Source organism: Triturus cristatus, chromosome 8 (genome assembly GCF_964204655.1).
Source record: "Triturus cristatus chromosome 8, aTriCri1.1, whole genome shotgun sequence".
NCBI lineage: Eukaryota > Metazoa > Chordata > Amphibia > Caudata > Salamandridae > Triturus > Triturus cristatus.
In genome coordinates this window covers 985,297,072-985,318,042 of record NC_140591.1, presented here as the reverse complement: position 1 = coordinate 985,318,042, position 20,971 = coordinate 985,297,072, and the positions used below count along the sequence as shown (strand labels likewise).

The 20,971-nt window shown below is 42.3% G+C and overlaps 1 protein-coding gene across 1 annotated transcript in view; it reads right to left on the bottom strand.

Moving 5' to 3' along the window:
- Window positions 1-20,971, bottom strand: part of FRMPD4 (FERM and PDZ domain containing 4) — a 1,281,777-nt gene that overhangs the window by 142,776 nt on the left and 1,118,030 nt on the right. The window contains exon 9 of the mRNA XM_085622531.1: window positions 11,614-11,733. Coding sequence (XP_085478657.1) covers window positions 11,614-11,733 — 120 coding nt within the window. The remainder of the gene's footprint in view (window positions 1-11,613; window positions 11,734-20,971) is intronic.

Genomic DNA, 20,971 nt, shown 5'->3' with positions numbered 1-20,971 from the left:
TATCCATGGTAGCGGGAATATTGTACACACCCTGATCTCTATCAATTTCCTGGTAGCAGAGGATGGTTTTTGATGATTGTCTTGATTAGATAAGATTGTTTTTATTGATTATTGATTATTGGTTCATGTTGGTATATGTACTAATACTATATGTTGGAGTCGTAATGTTGAGTTATATGTAGTGCTTCTGGAACTTGGAAGCTGGTAGCGGTTCCGTAGTAGGGCAGAGGGAAGTAAATGCTGCTCTCGGGAAAGACGGAATTGTAAGGAATAACGTGTGACAATTGAAGTTGCGCGTCACATTGTCTGGGTTCGGAATCAGTGACATCGTCGTATGTTACTATTAGATATTTCTGGTATATAAGGAGTGTGAATGATAGTGAAGGTTATCTGTGAAACTCTGGTCTTAAGTCCCAGGGATCCGTAAGGATTTCCGTTAAAGCTTATCGCGGGAGGAGTAATAGGTATTCTCTGAGCTTGTTTGAAGAACTGGGCAAAGAAAGCTTGCTTAGTTAATGTGTGTTATAATTCTGTAGTGGAGCAGATTGTCTGTTCTCGGGAAGCAGGATTCTGTGCATATGTACTCTATTTCCTTTGTATGAATGTGCGTGAATGTTTGTACATTTAGTTGATTGTAAGACTCTTTGGACAAGTCCTAGAGGAAACAGTTAATGAATGTATGTTAGTAGGGCAGAGTAGAAGAAGTGCTACTGTGTCAATGAAAGGTTTCTTATGAAATAGACTCTCTTTTACTATTCTGTGGTTAGCGAAGCAGACAATGGAGATGTTTTTATGTTGTAACTAATAGATTTTGTGGAAATTTTGACACGAAGTCTACTGAAAAGATTTTGTAAAGGAGGGGTAGACGAGTGACAGAAGACAAGAGACAAACTGCAGCGACTGTTGACGTCAGAAAGACCGCGCTCTGATTGGGTGGTAGATCAGAATAGTGCTCGCGCTAGGATTGGTGCGTTAGTGTGAGCCGCGCAAGGATTGGAAGAGCTATTTAGTGACGTAGACGTTCCAGGATTGGTGCGTTAGTGTGAGTCGCGCTGCAATTGGTTGAAAATTCGTATTGTATATTAATAATACGGAAAGAGTAGAGAGTTCTTTGTAAACGTTAAAATGTATTATCAAGAAGAGAAGAAGAAGAAAACATTTTTGGGAAAAGTTAAAAAGTGGTTTAGCAAGGATAAAGATGTTAAAACAAGAGAGGGCGAGTTGTTACCTCCACCGAAAACACCTGCATCCTTCATGGCCGAGAGACATGGGTTTCATACTTGTATATGGTTGGAGAATTGGGTTAGGTATACTAAAGAAGATGGTGTTCTAGCATTTCCAGAACATGGTTCATTTAATCTGGCCGTGTTGAGAAATTTACGGGAAAAGATGCTATGTCTTGACCCGAAACCGAGACCTACACAGTTCGAGGCTTTAGTGGAATGGGAAGAAGAAGTACATGAGAGAGAGAAACAAAGATCTGGGGGGTACTATAGGTACATGTTTGGGAGGAGACATGATCGTGAAACTCATCATGATCGAATGAAAAGGTGGCGAGATGCTAGTATGTCAGAGGGATTATATCCGATGAGAACAGTTGAAGGAGGAGCAGAAAGGGTTCCTGAGTCAGAAATAAGAAAATATGGAATTAATGAGTATGAGGATGAGGTCTTAAATGACATGATTTACAAAAGACCACCTCCATATAGACCAGAACCGGACAAAAGTACACCAGTTGTTTCTCCGATAAGAGATACAGTTTGTGTTAGTGAGACAGAAAATGAGACACCTGAAGTGAGAAGTGATCATTACCTTGATAAGAATGCCAGACAATTAGCCAGAACTACAACAGAGTTGACTGAGAAGATTAGGGAGTTAACGAAAAATCTAGAAGCTGTTACGGTGCCTGTAACAATAGGTCCAGTTATGCCTGTGTTTGACAAACAGAGAGCAGGTGAGAATGGACTGGTGATTCCATATGTTGGGAATAATCTGACAAATTTAGTTGGTCCTTCAGGAGATTCAGGCAAAAGAGCAGAAAGAAATGACCTGAGACAATCAAGACATGACACATGTATTGAAATATTGGATGCTAGTGAAGCTAGTTGTTCAGGGATGCCGATTTTAGAACCGCAAAAGAGAGTGGTTCCAGTGAGAAAAACTGCTGAAATAACAGTTGATGATTTAAATGATTGGATGAAGGTTCTACAGAAAAAGGATAAAGATTCACAAGTAATTGATGTAGCTAAGTTACGTGTAGAACTAGAAGAGCTTGTAACAGGGACAGTTCCAACAGAGATTCTGAAGAGTCATCATGATGGTGAACTAATGTTTATGTGCAAGAGTGTTACCTGGAGAGCAAGGAATACACATGACAGGCTAAGAGCAATAGCAAATGAACAGGGAGTAGACATTGATAAAGTGAAAGCTTTACAAAGAACTTACAGGATGGATTTTACTGAAAAGGACATTGAAAATTTGAATGCTACTGGTAGAACAGGACAGATTAAGGAAATGGTAGCATTATTGCGAAGATGGGGTGATGTTGAAAAGTGGAAGGATAGGTGGTACAAGAAAAGAGATGAGACTGAAGATAGAACAACTTATTCAGCATTTCCAGTGAGAGAAAAGGAGAAACCAGTGGATAATTATCCTATGAGAGAAATACCTGGAGGAGGATATGTACATGTTCCATGGACCAGACAGGATATTTTATCATTTACGAATGATTTTCCTCGATTGAGAGAAAAGCCCGTCGAGTGGTATAAGCAGGTAGATAGGTTTGTGAAATTGTCAAAAGTGCTGTGGGTTGACCTGAATAGTCTGTTTGATATAATTGTTCCAGCAGACTTGTGGACTGAGTGTAAAATAGTTGTGAGTTGGCCTACTGAGGAATATCCAAGAGACCCAAGAACAGGGGCACCAGATCCAGAGGTAATGAGAAAGTATGATCAGGTGATGGTATACCTGAAGAGTAAAGTACCTGCAAAAGAGACAGACTGGGTAAAGATAGATCGAACACAACAGGAAGCGAAAGAATCAGTTCATGCTTTTTACGAGAGGCTGATACTGGCATTTAAACAATTCAGTGGAGATGAACACCTGGGTGACAAAGATTTGAGTCACTTTGTATACAGATTTGTATATGGCCTTAGACGTGAAATTGGTGAGAGAATTTGTGAGCACACATTGGATTGGCAGAGTAAGAAAGTAGATGAGATCCTGAGACATGCAAAATACTTCAGTGATGAAATTGAAGCAAAACAAAGAAAGCTGAAAGAGAAAGCAATGTGGGCACAAGTGAAAGTTGCAGAGAGACAGGAAGCACAGTTAGTGGAACAGGCGAATAATCCAGGAAATAATGCAGGAAATAGACCAAGATATGCAGGAAAAGGAAAAGGAAGTCTTGAGGAAGCGAAGAAAAAGTTCCCTTGTCACAACTGTGGCCAAATGGGGCATTGGAGATCGGAGTGTCCTAATCCACCATTAGTGAGTAATGAGAGTAAACCTTTAAATCAACAGGTGCAGAACCAGAACGAAGGAAATAATCAACAGCAGCAACAACAGAAAGTTGTGAGACAGCAGAGTCAAGAGCCAAAACCGCCTTTGCCGCAGAATAGAGGGTTACAAAAGTATAATCAGGATTCAGGATTCTACAATGATGAGCAGGTAAACAAACCAAGACGTTCTAACAAAGTACAGCAGTACTTGTTAAAGAGTGAAGGGAGTGAGTCTGAGGGTGATTATTGACGGTGCCGAGGAGAGGAAGAAGAGTGCATACTTGGTGCAACTCTAGAAATAGACCAGGCAGGACCATTTGTGGATGGGAAAATAAATGAGGAGAGTGTTACTTTTTTGGTAGACACAGGTGCGACAAGATCAACTGTCAGGTCAACAGATGTTAGAAATCTTCCTCTCTCGGATGAAGCAATCCAAGTAGTTGGTGTAGCCAATACACAGATCAAAACACGTCTTACTGAACCGGTAAGAGTACAGATAGGGAAATTTTCAGACATGCATAGATTCATTGTCTGTGACACGAGTCCAGTGAACCTACTGGGTAGGGACTTGTTGTGCAAGATGAACTGCACAATTTTTTGTACACCGGATGGAATAGCCTTTGAGACACCAGATGAAGATGCTTTGTACCGAGTGACTCTAGAAAATAGAGAGAGTGAGTTAATTGGTGCATTTGCTGTGTTTAATCCGGAAGATTTGCCTCAAGAGCTGAGAGACACAGTGAAAAGGACAGTTTGGGATTTTACTGGAGAGGATGTGGGATTGATGAATAATGTAGATCCAGTGAAAATTGCAGTAAAGGAGGGAATCACATATCCTAACATTCTTCAATACAAAATGACACCAGAAATAAGGGATAACTCCTATAATTGAGAAAATGATTCAGCAAGGAGTCCTGAGAGAACTACTGAGTAGTCCGTGTAATTCACCGATAATGGGACTAAAAAAGCCCAATGGGAAATTTAGGATCGTACAGGATTTGAGAAAAGTTAATCAAATTGTGGTGGCATGTTGTCCTATTGTGCCAAATCCATCAGTGATCCTGTATCAAATTCCACATGATGCTGAGTGGTATACAGTGATTGATTTGTGTCATGCGTTCTTTTCAATTCCATTGCATCATGATAGCCAGCCGATTTTTGCATTTAGGTTTGGCCAGCATATCTTAGCATGGTGTCGAATCCCACAGGGGTATACGGAGAGTCCTTCGATATTCAATCAGTTATTGAAGAAATCGTTGGAAAGTTTGATCATGCCCGAAAATTCAGTGCTAGTGCAGTACATTGATGACCTACTGGTGGCATCAAAAACACGTGAAGCTTGTGAAGTAGATACCATAGCTTTACTGAATCATCTGGCGGATGGAGGGTTAAAGGTATCTCCAGCCAAATTACAGTTTTGCAAGAAAGAGGTGCATTATCTTGGACACAATATTGAAAAAGGTCTGAGAAAAGTGACTACTGACAGGATCAGAATAATCAGAGAAATGAAAGCTCCAAAGACCCAGAGAGAAGTGAGAATGTTCCTGGGTATGGTGGGTTATTGTCGTCAGTGGATAATTAATTTTTCCCTGATAGCAAAGCCACTGATTAAACTGACAAAAAGTGAAATGACGGATCCATTGGATCTAGATGCAGAACAAATGGCAGCATTTGAAGAGCTCAAAAGTAAAATGTGTGAGGCTCCAGCTTTGGGTATGCCTGACTATGAGAAAGAATTTGAGCTGTACTGCAGTGAAAGAAATGGATGTGCACTTTCAGTGTTAATTCAGAAGCATGGATTACTGAGAAGGCCTATTGCGTACTTCTCATCGACACTTGACCCTGTAGCTGTGGGTTTACCAGGTTGTCTGAAATCTGTGGCTGCAACATGCAGGAGTCTGGAACAAAGTGAAGGAATCATAATGGGATATCCTGTAAGGGTATTCGTACCTCACAATGTGGCAATTCTTTTGACAAGAAGCAGAACTCAGTACATGTCACATAGTCGATTGGCCAAATATGAAAAAGTGATTCTAGGAGCATCAAATGTGACTCTCGAGAGATGTGTGAATGTGAATCCAGCGACGCTTTTGCCAGACATTGAAAATGTGGGTGTGAAAATGGAAAATGATCATGATTGTTTGGATGTGCTTGAGTACTGTACAAAACCAAGACCAGACATAAGAGATCTACCCTTGAATGAGAGTGATCATGTGTTGTTTGTGGATGGATCATGCCTGAGAAATGATGATGGTGTGCTATGTGCAGCATATGCGGTATGCAAAGTTTCAGAGGTCATGGAAGCATCACCATTGAAAGGAGTGAAATCTGCGCAAGTTGCTGAATTGATAGCATTGACAAAAGCTTGCGAAATTGGGAAAGATTTGAGGACGACTGTGTTGACTGATAGTCAGTATGGATTTGGAGTGGTGCATGATTTTGGCCAACTTTGGCTACAAAGAGGTTTCTTGACATCGAGTGGAACTCCAATAAAGAATGCTGAAATGATTGGTAAATTGCTTGAGGCGATACAGCTGCCTAAGGAGTTAGCAGTTGTAAAATGTGCTGCCCATGGACTAGGGGAGGATTTTATAACGGTCGGAAACAGATATGCCAACGATGTTGCGCAATACTGTGCCAAGACGAATCAGTCCATCAACAGGGACAGAGAAGGGGAAATGTCTTTTCTCTCTGTGACGTTTACTAATGTCCTAGAGACCTGGGATGAAGTGAAACAGTTGCAAGATGAGGCAGGAGAGGAAGAGAAAAAAGATTGGATTAAGGCAGGATGTGCTCCAAGAGAAACAGACCATGTTTGGGTCTACAGAGATGGCAGACCAGTGATGCCCAATTCCATCTTGTCGTCAATGGCAAGGATGTATCATGGCCAGGGACATTTGGGGAGGGACGCGATGGTTAGGTCGTTCAAGCAGACCTGGTACAATGCAAAGTTTAGGACAATTGCAGAAAGCATCTGTCAGAGGTGTTTAGTTTGTCAGCAATTTAACACTGGGAAAAAGACAGTGGTGAGTCTGGGAACAATAGGCAGAGAAGGAGGTCCTTTTACAAGAATGCAGATTGATTTCATTGAAATGCCCCAAGTAAACAGATTGAGGTATGTTCTAGTGGTAGTCTGTTTGTTTTCAAGGTGGGTGGAAGCTTACCCGACTAGAAGAAATGATGGATTAACAGTGGCAAAGTTACTGTTAAGGGAGTTGATTCCTAGGTACGGGTTTCCAGTAACAGTTGAGTCTGATAGAGGTGGACATTTTCAAAATGAGCTTATGGGTTTGATTTGTGAAGCATTGAAAATACAGCAGAAGCTACATTGTGCATACCGACCAGAGGCTTCTGGTGTGGTTGAGCAGATTAATGGCACAATCAAGAATAGGATTGGAAAAATGTGCTTAGCCACTGGCATGAAATGGCCAGATGTTTTGCCTCTAGTTCTGATGACAATGAGATCTACTCCAGATAGAACTACTGGTTTGAGTCCGCACGAGATAATCATGGGACGTGCTATGCGCCATGCATTCGTGCCTGTCAATAAGTTGGTGACAATAACTGATGACATGATTTTGGATTACTGTAAAGGCCTGGCTGACGCAGTTCATTCTGTGTTTCACCAGGTTGGAGAAGAAGCTACCACACTTGAGAAGAAGCAAGCCCATGATCTGAGTCCAGGAGACTGGGTGAGGATAAAAGTTCACAGAAGAAGAAATTGCTTGATTCCAAGGTGGGGAAGGCCAAGACAAGTTATTCTGACTACGACGACTGCAGTAAAGTGTGCTGGAGTGAAGCACTGGGTACATGCAAGTCATACTCTGAGAGTTGAGACGGCCGGCCAAACCATCGTGCGCAGTGAAATGGGGGGGCCCTACCACTCCCCTCAGTGCCATCAACCCCTAGGCCCCTAAGACTTGGCAGGAAAGGAGAAATAAAATGGGTGTTGTTTTTTTCCCTTTCCTGCTGTTTTTATGGGGGCGACGCTGGCAAGGACATGGACATTTGGACTTTAAGTGGTTCATTTTATAGAAGATACTGGTAAATAAAAGAGGAGGTAGTCTAGATAAAAAATGTAAATTGAGAGATCAATGGTACATATCAAGGCTGAGCACAATAAGAAATGGATCGAACTAGAGGGAAGAATGGAAGAAACTCATTAGATAAATAGATGAAGCTCAGTACCAAGGAAACATACTGATCAAAACACCTGAATATATAATAGTAATAGTATTGGAATGGGGCTAGTATGCTTAAGCTTCTGTAGGAATGGGCGCCTGGTTATAACAATATCCCCTAAGAGGAACCTGTATCATGGGTCTCATACCTAGTATTGAACACAGGTGCCTATGTGATCTAGACTATTTTTAAGGAGACAAGATGTATATTTATGTACATATCCCAATTAGAATGCGATATGCATACTTTTATACACATATCAATTATAATGCGGTACACTCAATGATAACGTATTAATTGTAGAGTGACTTTCGGGATTGGGATTTACTACAGTTACTACATATACATGAATACATTGAAATACATAATTAAGATTATAGATAGAGTTCCTGAGTAAAGATGTAAAAATCTTTTTCTATAAACTAAATCAATTCAAGAAGGCAACCGCGATAATAGAAACAAAAAACATAGACACTGAGGGCGTTTTCACTTTTAACATATAAATCACCCCAAGATGGGGATACTGGCAAAAAAATGAAACTGGATATGCGTCCACAGCTATTGCCCCGGCAGAGAAAAGATTTAATGTCGGACGCAATGGCGGCGCCGTTATTTTAACACGAAATGGGAATGATGATGACAGATGCATCTGTTAACTAGAAGGTAGAAGTATGAACGAAGGGGTTTTGAAAGAGATAGCTAATCATGGCGAGGATGGAGGGAAATACACTTTTTCCTATCCCTGTGTTTTCCCCTTTGAGGTTTATTTAAAAGAACTATAAGTAATAAACATCCTCTCTGTGTTAATTAGGTATAAGATACAAGCGAGAAAAGGAAGACAATTGCCCTGTTCGTGAAATACAAGGTACAAAAACGATTGAAGTACAGTCTTGGAAAATTAGGAGGAATTATATCACACATTTAAATATTTATATTACTAACAAAGGATTAAATACAATTCCTCCCTCTATTCTCTTAAGGTTTTAACATTGATATGAGAAAGAACCTTGCCTCCAGATAAAATTAAGAAACCACAGAATCCGAACAAACAATATAGAGTTTGCTTGGATCGCAGTGTGTAGGAAGAATCTGCTCTGTTCCTACATTGCAGATATTTGAAATGAATGGATGAGGGAGATATGTGGTTGACAAATTAAGGGGCTTATTTATGAGAAACTAAAGCAGCGCGGTGCCACAATTAAATTTGCTGTGCCACACTGAGTTAGTTTCAAAGCACAGGGATGCAACATATTTACAGCAACATGTCGTATCTCTGTGCCTTTTTCCTACGCTAGCGCACAAACTGCTGCCATGTGCCGGCTCAGGTAGGAAGGATATAGGAAGGATGCCTACGTTGTGGGGATATTGTTTTTGTGCAGGAAGGGGCACCTTCCTGCACTAAAACAATCACTTGAGGTGATTTCCTCTTCCAATGTGTGCCGTAGAATGCAGCACGCATTGAAAGAGGAAAAACCGAGGATAAATTAAAACATTTCTCCTTGTTGCGCCTATCTACGCTACCACTGGGAGTTGCGTAGCATTCTGACGCATTTCCAGGTTTTCGATTGCTCGTAAATCTGGAAATGAATCAGTGGACATGGGCACACCCACAGCAACACCCATGTCATGCCCCTAATACACAACGTGTTGTGTGAAATGGGGTGATATTTACGAGCACACGTAAAGCCATGCAGGGTGGCTTTACCTGTGCATGTAAATTTCACGCAGCAGGTTGCGCCGCTGGTACCTTCACGCAACGTGAGGCATGGATGGCGCAAGGGACTCATAAATAAGCCCCTAAAAGTACACAAATGTACGAGCCCAAATCTCCCTCTATTCCAGACATCCCGCTGGGTCTATTTTCATTTTAGGAATGAGCACGAATATAAAACCGCGTGACCAGACCTTAGGTGTATCATTAAGATGAATATGTGAGTGCTTAAAAATTATCTTTAGATAACTCCCTTGAAAAAAAGATACTTGAGCTAAGACATGAGATATTATAACCCATGGGCGACAGTTCTGGTTTTATTCGGTCCCTTCAAGTTTTACATAATTTTATGACCAATATACATATCTTTTGTAGGATGGAATGTGTGAGCTGAAAAGTGGAAATAAGTAAAAATATTAGGAATGAATGAGTGTAGTTATGAATGTGGGAACCCCAATACACTAAGGTGCATATTCTAACTTAAACAGAGTGGGAATTTACGATGAAATAGAAGAAATGTAGATTTTTTTATATGTATAAAAAATTTAAAACATTTAAATATGAAGGATTTATATGTTTGTTTGTTGAAAAGAAATCTTGTCTTTGTAAATAGAGGAACATAACAGGTTTGTTATACACTTTCTTATTTTTATATTTCTTTATAGGGGTGAATCTATTTTTAATTAGACTTTGGGAACTTTATCCTGAAGAAGGTGGCCTTGAACATGGGGTATTCACCGAAACGCATTGGTGAACAGCTAACTCCTAATCTGGAAAACACTGAAGAATACAGTAGATATTAATGGCTCATGATACTCTGTGATATAAACAGTGATTTAGAAAGATTGGTGACCATAAAAAGATATATGTGACTGTCTATTGTATTTCCCCTTTCTATGTTTTTATGTTTATGTATTGTGATATTTTGTATTCTCTTCCTCTAGGGATGAATTTATAATGATGTGATGACAGTGATATTGAATTATTTTACGTTTTAATAGAATTATTGGTTATTAGATGAGATGTGAATGAGAAAATAAAAGAGAATAATTCTTTCTATAATAATATATAGGTGTGATGTTGAACCTTGTTGCTATTGGGGTGAATGAGAAGTATGCCAGACGATCAGCCAAACCATCATGCGCAGTGAAAGGAATGCACTACCACTCCCTTCAGTTCCTGTCACAATCAGGCCCTGCCCCCCAGACTCGGCAGGAAAGAAAAAATAAAAGATTGTTGTTTAATTGTTCCTTTCCTCCTATTTTGGGGGGGGCAACGTCCTTCCACCGCTTTCTTGAGAACAAATTTCCCAGTCTGTGGAGCACACAAGCTTTACAAGAAATGTATGATACAACATAGCGTCGAATGTCCTAGACTTGGATGCAGTAAAGACTTCAGTATTACTTTTTTTGAAACAAATCTAAATCCCCCTCTTGGCATCCATTTGATGGATCTCAAGAAAATGTGTAAATCTGTTCATGTAGGTTTAAGTCTGTGTTTGGAATAGATTAACACATTTGGGAGAATTCTCAAAAATTGATGGGATGGTGGGAGTAATCCTGATAAGCTGCTACAGTCACAATTTCCAAGGAACTCTCTCAAGTGTAAACATTAATGTGTGCGTTAATGTACATGGTTTACATTAATTTGACATGTGTAAATATTTAGCAAAAATATATCTGCACAGGCTTTCTATTACAATTAGAAAACATTGCCTACCCCAACACCTTGACCAGTTTTGGATAGGTTCCCTCCACATTCCTAACCTGGGTAGATATGTAGTCCTGCTCTTGCAAGAAGTAAATCAACAACCTTGCCTCTGATGGGAAATGAGCAGTGAAAGAAACAGTTTCTGAATATCCACAAACTCACAAATCTAGTGTGTTCGCCAAATCTACATTGCATTCCCACCTTGGAATCTCAACTCCTGGTTTGAAGGATTTAGTCCAACATAATATCATTCCATGCTGGTTTAATATTATGCACAAATAAAGCCCTTCACAAGTGTAAATTCATGTTTTGTGAAGTGCAAAGGTGAGTTTAGACTTATAAACAAGTATTGTTGAACTTATCTGCACAAAGGGTTTTGTGATTGGGGACCCAAAAAGTAATTGATGAGCAACAAGGGCAGCTCATTTTAAAATGTGCACTTCATACAAGGTCACACTCACTAACTCATTCATTCACTCTGTTTTAAGTACTGAGAGCACTGCCACTTACCTGCACATACAGATATTCAAATGCTACCGGGTCTCTTCTCAACAGCTCAACTGGGTCCTTCGGTACAAAGCTAATTCGGAAAAGGCATCTCATCTTATGGGCTCCCGGTCTCTGCGTCACCTAAACAGGACAAGCAATGGTAACACATGAGTAGTGGTATATTTATTCTTTTGAACATATATACTGTGACAAAACTGCAATTTCCTCAACCATAACTTGCGGAAGCTAAAATCACCCACTGAAACCATTGCCATGTTACTGTGTATTTCGACTCAATGCCTAGGCGCTGAGAAGTAATTACGTTTAGCAGTGTATGCCAGTGATGTAATTCAATATGATGCACCCACCCCCAGGCAAAATGTGTTGAAAGGCACCAGAGACTCCTATGTTTCACATCGATTCATAGTCCTGAGGCTGAATGGGGTCCTCAAAGGATACCCCCAACCCACCTACACCACAAGGGCAGCAGGGCCTTCCTTCTGCCCAAGGACTTCATGCAATATAAACAAAATCAACAAACAAATATCGCCAACCATCATGCCACACCTTTGGTTGGGGCAAGAAGACCTGGCTCTAACATACCATGACATAACATAATTGGGTTTGTGGTTGACTGGATTGTGAGCCCTGGTCATTCAACAGCTACTATCTCTGGCAGGGTGAACCATAAACGTCACTAAATTAACCTGTGCTTAGCCCTGGGTAGCTTGGCAAAAAAAACAGTTGGGCTTCACTTAGAAGCAATGTGTAAAGAATTTCTGTGGCACACAAACAGTAATAAAGTGAAAAAACACAACACAAGAAAAATCCCACACCAACAAAAAAAGAGTAAGATTTAATACATTATTTAACAACAAAACAATGAAATTCAATCAGCAGAACAGGAGTTATACATTTTTAAAGAATAATGTGAAAATAGTGTCACAAAGCACCACTCATGGCTATCTGGTCATGGGGTGAGAGTCACAAGTTCAGGCTGACTGCTACAGGGACTAGGTTAGTCCTGCTGAAAGAGTTACCTGCACAGGTCAGCGCAAAGAGTTCTGTTCGCAGTGGAAGGGGCCCAGAGGGAAAGGGAGAGTTTCACAGATGAGCTTCAAATTAGCACGAAGAGCAGGCCGGGCATCACGGGTGGTTGTCCCTGTAGCACGAAGATCATGTTGGGAATTGTTGATGGTCAGGGCTGGAGCTTCACGTTGGCAGACACCAGTTGATGCTGTAGCGCCATGGTTGGTACAGGCAGCAAGGTTTTGGCACCAACGGGCCCAGTCGAGTTTGCAAAGAGCCCAAAAACTTAAGGAGAGCTCAACTGAGGCCACACCAAAGATCCAGGATCTGAGGGACACAACTTGGAGGTCAGGAACCTACTCCAGCTGGGTCCAGGTGCTGGTTCATGATGGTTGGAGCCTGTTTTGTCCCTGTGGCTCTGAACAGGAGGCCGTCAGACTAGACATTGGAGTCCATCTGGTAGTTCTAAGTTTAGGTGAAGAAGCAGGGCTGGCATTTGAGCATTCAAGGCAGTCTCAGGACAACAAGGCAGTCCTTCTAGGCTCACCAAACCAATCTTGTGAAGCACACAGCAGGCCACTGCAGCAGGAAGTCCTCTGAGAGTCCTTCCACAGGCCCATGATTTGAACTGAAGAGTGAGTCTGAGGGCCCTATCTGTATACCTGGTGCCTTCTTTGAAGTTGGTAGAAGTTTCTAAAGGTTTCTCATTGAAGAGCTTGGGATTTCCATCCATCACTGCCCTGGCCCCAAGCTGGCTGCAGAAACAATGTGAAGGTGACAAGTTCAATGTGTGAAAGCAAAGCACAGCCTATTCAGTTGCAAGTAGGGCTGTGCCCAGCTCAGCACCCGCCATCCTGCCAGCAAATTGCCCATTCAAGCACAGCAAATTCCTCTATTGTGCGACTGTCTGGGAGGAATTAGCAAAGTCTAACGGTCAATTGCACCCAGTCATGTGACCCAGTGGAGGCTACAAGCACTAAATGGTTAGGGTAAGAAAAATGTAAACTTTCTAAAAGTGGCACTTTCAAAATTGTAATTTAGAAACCGGCTTTACCATTCAAGAGGATTTTTTATTACAGTCTTATAGATAGCAAACTTGAAATGCTTATCTGTCCCTAATCAAAAGTAAGCACTCATGAAATATAACAAGGCAACCCAATGTTATTCGATGGGACAAGCAGGCCTCACAGTTGAGAAAAATGAATTGAATTGTTTTTCACTTCCAGGTCATGTAAAACAGAAAAATACATGTCCAACCTTTTAAATACAATGCAACCTGCCCTATGTGCTACCTAGGGCCTACCTTAGGGGTGACAAATATGCAGTAAAAGGGAGTTTAAGGCTTGGCAAGGGGGTTATATTGCCAAATCGAATTGGCAGTTTAAAACTGCATTCAGGCATAAGCGTGACTTGGTACCAGGCAAGGATGGCTACTCTCGAGTGAGGGAGAGGCTTTCATGGCAATGCGGCTTGTCCTGCTGATGAGCCTGCAAATTTCTCACAATAGGATGCTGAGCACAGACAGAATACTTTGTGCGGTTTTATTCCACTCTTCAATTCAGTTTTTAATATTTTTCTCCTTTGCATTGTCACCTCGGAGCGGCCGCCATTTTGTTTTGGGGAAAACAGTTCTATATTTCCCCTTATGTATTAATTTGTGCTTGCACTTCACCTATGACCATACAGCCTTACATGCTCTTGTGCTGGAATTTCAACTTTCTATGTGCCTGCGGCTGATTAGGCTTTGCCACCATTTTACCCCCAAATTTTCCCTCAGATTACAGAACAGGGCCAACCTTTAGGATTTTAAATGAAATGGTAAGTTCTGCATGCTCATATTCCGTGGCCTCATAAGTACTTTTAAACATGTCTCTATGCATTTAGTTGGCGTTTTCTTCCTATTTCTTTCCCAGCTGTGGATTGCTTCTTGGGTCATTTATGGGCAGAGTCGAAAGACATCTTCTCTCCGCCAAGTTTCTTCTTTGTCAGTGTACAAAGGAAATCACTAATATTTCCCCCAAGCCACATCTGCCAATGGAGAACTGGGATGCGTCTTCATCGCAGAAAGGACTCTGCACACATCTTGTCATGAAACAGACAGGCGCTTCTTCATCTCACCTAAGCACCAACAAGACTCAATGAAAATACCCTCCGTCTCCACCTAAAACTTAGCCCCTATTTCTATGGAGCTTCCCTTGGAGGAAATTCGGGCTTTGTGTCCTTACATAGAGGAAACTAATATTAGGTTGCAGACTCTTGATGATAAATGGTCAAGAATGGCTGAACGCCTCACTCACTACAGTAGAACACCATGTTTCCACTTTTGCAACATCCTCACTTAAAGTCGAAAACATGCAAGCGCAAGTCTCCACTCTTGAAAAGCAAGTAGAAAAACTTGAAAATCGAAATCGAAGAAACAATCTCCCAATTACGGACTTCACGAGGGAACAGAAGCATTGACCTGATGATCTATTTCAGGTTCTTCCCTCCCAAAGTATTAGATTTAAAGATCTACCTACACTCAACATCCAGAATACACCGACTTACTTAAAGTTCTCCCTGTGATCAAAACCATAAAGTAAAATACCATTACTGAATACAAATCTATAGAATATTTACTTTTCTTACAAAAAGTGCTACTTTTCTGTCTTTCCCAATTGAGCCTTAAAACCAATTTACCAACTGCTGGCTGGGCATCCTGGTGTGCATTTTAATTAGATTGTCACACTTGCTTCCTGTCCAAAAGCTTGAAGCAGGTGTGAAAGATCTGCACAATTGTGAATCTCTTAGAACAATAGCCTTACCAAGCTCATCCATGCTTAGGCCGACAGCAATCAGTCACCAGCAGATGTAACTAATTAAAAATGTAGACAAAGTAGTGATAGCTGGTAACTGCATACTGGTTTGGGAACTTCCTGAAACAACATGATTGTCGACTGTCAAAACTGTCCCACACAAAGAAATATTCTTCCTTTTGTGATAACAGTTAGATGTAAACAGGCATCAAACCAGTAAATAACTTTGAAGGAAAGGGATTCCATTTATATTGACATTAAAATGTGTACATGGAAAGGTATTGTGTCTTTTTCACGTTTAGAATACTGTAGTGATGTAGGCCTGCATTTTAAAATGGCTACTGTCTGGTTGCCATCTTGTTTCATTTAATGGGTGTTTTCCTCTATTTCTAGGAGAAGCTGACTCCAAATGTATAAACTGTTCTAATGTGAAATGTTTTTCTTACTAGATAACTGTAGAATGTTTCAGGCTGCCCGATGTATCTAATTATGTTGTAGATAACTGTAAGTTTGATGGATGCTTAAAGTAGTTTTATTGTGTGGGAGGTTGGGAAAATCCTGAGCTTAGTTTATCTACATGTGTGTGTGTGATTTAAGCTAGAGCACTGTAGACGAGATTCAGATACTTTGTCAGATTCTTTGCCTAACTCTTTGTGAGATGATTTCATATTAATTTGCCTCTTGCTTATATGATTTTTATATCGGTTTGATGTTCATAACTGCCAAATGCATTCATGCATTGAATACTGATTCACAACTAATTGAGGATGTGATCTTGTAACCTTGTTAATACTTTAATAAACATGTTATTTAAATGTATTTGATTTGATGACCAGCCTCGGTTGTGAATTTCTATTCATCTGGGGAGCGCTTTATTGGGCTCCTAAGTTGCATGGAGTAAATCACTTCATCAACATCCAGGCAATTTTATCCACAGCAGGGATGACTAGATGAGGTGGGCTTTCTTTGATAGAGTGAGAGTCTGCCAAGACTGGCATGAGTAGATTTGTTGTTGATTTATGGAGACCAGGGAGTGAATCCTGGATAAGGCTATTTGTCTCTGCTTTGGAAACTGGTAAGATAGCCTAATGGGACTGATTTTATCATTTCGCACAGGGCATGTTGGGAAAGATAGAAGGAAACAGAGTGAGAATTTTACAATGACAACTTTAGGGAAATCCATCATCCTCTACTGGATTAGCACTATAATTTGCTTCTCCAACTCAGGCGCGTAGCTAGGGGGGGGCGGTGGGGGCGGACCGCCCCAGGCGGCACTATATTTAGGGCGGCTGCTGCCTGCGGCGGCCTTTATAATTTACTTAGGGACACAGTGTCACTAAATAAATTATAAAGTCGGGCGGCCCAGTTTGAGTGCAACTGCAAGCAGCGCGCTGCGCACTGCGCGCACTGACCTACTTGGTTGTAGTGCTGTGCGGAGTGCGCCAGTGCGTCAGCGCCTGCTGCTGCACTTGCAATTTGATTATTTGCCAATGGATGTTGATGTCGATCATGACCGTTAATCTCTGCCCGCGGCGCCGCCCCGGCGCGTATACGTTGACTGGCCCATCCCATGATCCCAGCCTGCTCCAGGGCCGTCAATCATGGAGAGCGCGCGCCAGCGCTACCAATGACGGCCCTGGGCTACATTTTTGCCCACCCCTCGCGATGAGAATGGAGCGGTGACGCGTCAGGCGCGTCACCGCTACGCACTCTCGTGACGACCTTGTGGCCTGGGGGCACGGGCACTGGCAGTCTCTGCTGCGTCACCGTGGCGGAGGATAATTCGTTACAGTGCAGTTGAAGTTCGTTCTGCTAGTAGGTAAGAGAATGTGTTTCTTACTAATTCTTTTCTTTTTTAAAAATATGCGCAGGCCCAGCAGGACACGTACTTCCTGTGCGCACTGCGCTTCATTCATTCATACCCAAGTGTATGCCCTTACTTGTCGTGCAATGACTGATTTATGTGGTAAGGGGATGAAAACTAGCTGTATCCCGTCCATTCATGGGCCCAGTTTTTAAGTCCTACAACATTAGTGAGACTTTAGAGGGGTGTAATATATGTTTATGGCACCTTTGGGCGCCAGAAGTTAGTGTTTTGAGCTTTGAGTTTTGAAAACACCTCCATGTTCATTTCATCAACCTCTTTTACAGGAAATGTGACGCCCAGCTAGTTGGGCCCGGATTATGAGCTTAGCACAGACATTTTGCCCTGTGCAAACTGGATTTGCAATGTTAATTCGAAAAATTTTTTATTTCAACTCATTCACAGTGCAATTTCATTTTAAGCCAGTGGGAATTGGTTTGGGACAAGAGGGCCGATGAGTGTGACTGGTCTTCGACTGGCACCAAAGTTTGGGAATTATACCTCTAATGTACTGGGGTTAACCCACATAAACTGAGCACCCCTTTAGTAGTTGACTACCACGCTAACGAAGCAGAGCAGTCCAAGGTTTACCCAGAGAACTGGTGTGGGTATGCGGTCAATAATCATTAAGATGCGTATATACTAATAAACACTTCACTTTCCTGCTTGTGCTGTTCCGAATCCTTAAACAGAAAAAAGTACATTAATGCACACACAACTAAATATTTATACAAACATATGGACTGAATGAAGGACTTGTGTATACAGCAGAATACAAAAAGCTTAAATAGGTAAAAAAATAATATAAAGAATGATTCCTTTGTTTTGTGGGGTTTCATTTTTGTCACTATTCGTGTTCCCATCACATATACTGGTCTTAATGCTGCAGTTAATTCAAAAAGGCACTCATACTTTAGAGCAATCACAAATCGAACTTTTTAGGCCCCAAGTCTTAAATTTTAAATTACGTTCCTTTCCGTCCCATATAATTTAATCAATCTTGCTATAACATTTGGTGCTCCACTGCCACATGTTTCCAGTGATCCTAATTATGAAGCTACAATATTCACCATCATCCAGGCTTTAACGTAGGGGACTAACCCAGGGATGTCTGCAGGGTCGGACTGGGACGAAAAATAGGTCCAGGCACTAAACTAAAAGTGCCCCCTTTAGTGAATAGTAGCCCATGTTTGCAAACTGGGACAGTATTTTGTAAGGTATGTCTTTGTCTTTCTTGTCTTTCCCCCTCTTGCCGAACGCCCTCTTGCTGTATAGCCGCGGCAATGCCCTCTGTGTCTCCTACTTTCCTGACCTCTTCTTGCTTTGTATTTTTTTTTATCCTTGTCGTTTGACGATATTATGGATGTTGCTTTTATATCTGACTGGGTTATGACCTCCGGATGCATTGGGGGGAAGGGAGCCCTTTCAGTTCAGGATTGCTGGCATGGCATTTAGGAAAGCCCCTGCATCTTTCACAAATGAACATTTTGAATATATTTTAGGTTGATAGCCGGTTTTGATTGTCTTTGCTGGTGACCGTGAGGCACCTTTTATTGTCACCAATGTGGTTTGCGCCGTAGGGTCAAGGAATCCTGTCATAGCCATGCCCTTGTAAGGCACGCCCAACATTTTGTTCTTCCTTTTCCTGTTGTTAATTATGGTGGTAACTGACCGCCTTTCACTTCCTGACCTCATTCTCCGCCTGAGGAGCTGCAAGGACTCAGGAGAGCCTAAAGAGCTGTGGTAGGGGAGCCACAAATTCGCATGGTTGCAAGTAGTCCGCCCGTCCACATGGCTGCCTCTGGCGTGAGGGAGAGCTGACCCTAGCTCGCAGGGTGGTTGAGCTGCTTGAAAGCAATGATCTTGCTAGCACCTGGCGCTTCGTGCTTCGTGAGCCTCTGTATGTACAAGCGATCCTCCGAACTTATCCAGCTCGTGGACAAAGGCCAATGTAGGGATGAAGGGAGAGGAGCCCACACGACCTTCCCAGAGAACACAGAGAGGGATGAGAGAGAGAGGCCCCCGAGCAGAAGCTTCAGAGCAACCGCAGGCGGCAGCCAGACCTAGCTGGGCAGCTTCTGCAGTGCCTGGCTCGCACTCCAGCTCCCTCCCAGATCCCCCCGCCTCTTATCTCCTCCTGCTGCTGAGGATTAGAGTCGGGCTGCCACTGCAGGTATCCCTCTATGCAGGAATGACCCTAAAAGGGATGCTGGATAGCAGGACTGGGGAGCCCGTTGAGTCTGCACCACCGCCCTGTTGATTCTTCAGGAACCGGGCTGCCACTACTGCCGCCTCTGCCACTGCATAGCTTGCAGCCCCAGATGAGAGATGTAGAGGTTGCAGAGGCTGAGGTTGCAGAGGCAGCTCCAGCTCCTCGCGCCCCGAATGGCTTGATGGTGCAGCACTAGGCTGACTCAGGGCATCAGCGGACATGCTCTCCGAGATCATGGAGGTCCCATTGCTGCATCTGCAGCTTGTTAGCTAGAAGATGGTCTGGAGCTGGACAGAGCAGACATTCCAGTTCTCCCAGTAAACAGCATGTGAGTAACGCATGGCAAGTCACCACAGTAGAGCTCCCAAGAAGGGTGGAGGAGAAAAAGTTAGGAGAGGCTCCGCTCCATTTGCTCCATGGATGAAGACTACTCTGAAAATTGGGATGTTTCCAGACATGGGCAACATAGGCAGCAGCCTGTGCCTAGACATGTTTAGGCGACTGGCACCACCTGCTGCAGAGTGCTAGTCAAACCCGCTGAATAGGGGATGTAGCTACAAAGAGTGCCAAGGACAAAGGACCTCCCCACATGTCCCTATAATACCTTATGGGGACCATGATGGGACCGTGCACAGATGCAGGAGCGACCTCTGTCTCGTACTCGTATACAAAGAGTTTAGGCTTGTCTGGATTTTGGTGTACAGATGTGATTTTGAGTAAACAGGTCTGAAAAGTGGCTGCTTCTCATTCTTCATTCCTCAGCCCCTAAAAATAGAGAGAAAGTCCCACAGAGATCAGTGGGAATCTTGGAATAACTCATGTAGAACCTCATTTGCTGAGTACCGCAAGACTCAATGGATTGGCTGAATATGAGGATGAGTGTTATTTCCCTCTGTGAGTGCAGAAATACATTGTTTTACCTGGCTATGCGGGCAGCCTTGGTGTACCTGTGACTGCAAATGTTGTGTTCTCCATACAGCCAGGTAGACGGCCAGTTCAGCCGCCTCTATATCAGGAACACAGTTGATCAAAGATGGGAACGTGACTCCTAGCCAGCAAAGCATTAGCTTTGATTTCTTGTTCGCCCACATTTAGGGATTCCTTGACCCAGAGCATCATGCATAAATGCAAACATGAACCGTGATGACCCAATAAAGTATTTCTAGCCCACTCATAAACACACACACACATGCGCAGATACAAGCGCCACGCCATCATCCAATCCCAATCGTACAGCACAGAAAGGTAACCCTATCCTGCGTAGGCCAAAGCAAACAAGAAAACAACCCTCCGTCGTACCACATAGGAGGTAGAGTAACATTCAGAGGGGAGTAACAAGGCACTTCATAGTTATCATTTTAATAACGTTTTTAGGTTAGATGTCATACAATTAAAATACCACAATGCAGACCACACCTGGAAGAAATACTTAGGGGATTCTAGCATTCACTGAAAAGAATCCGTCTTCCCCTAATAATG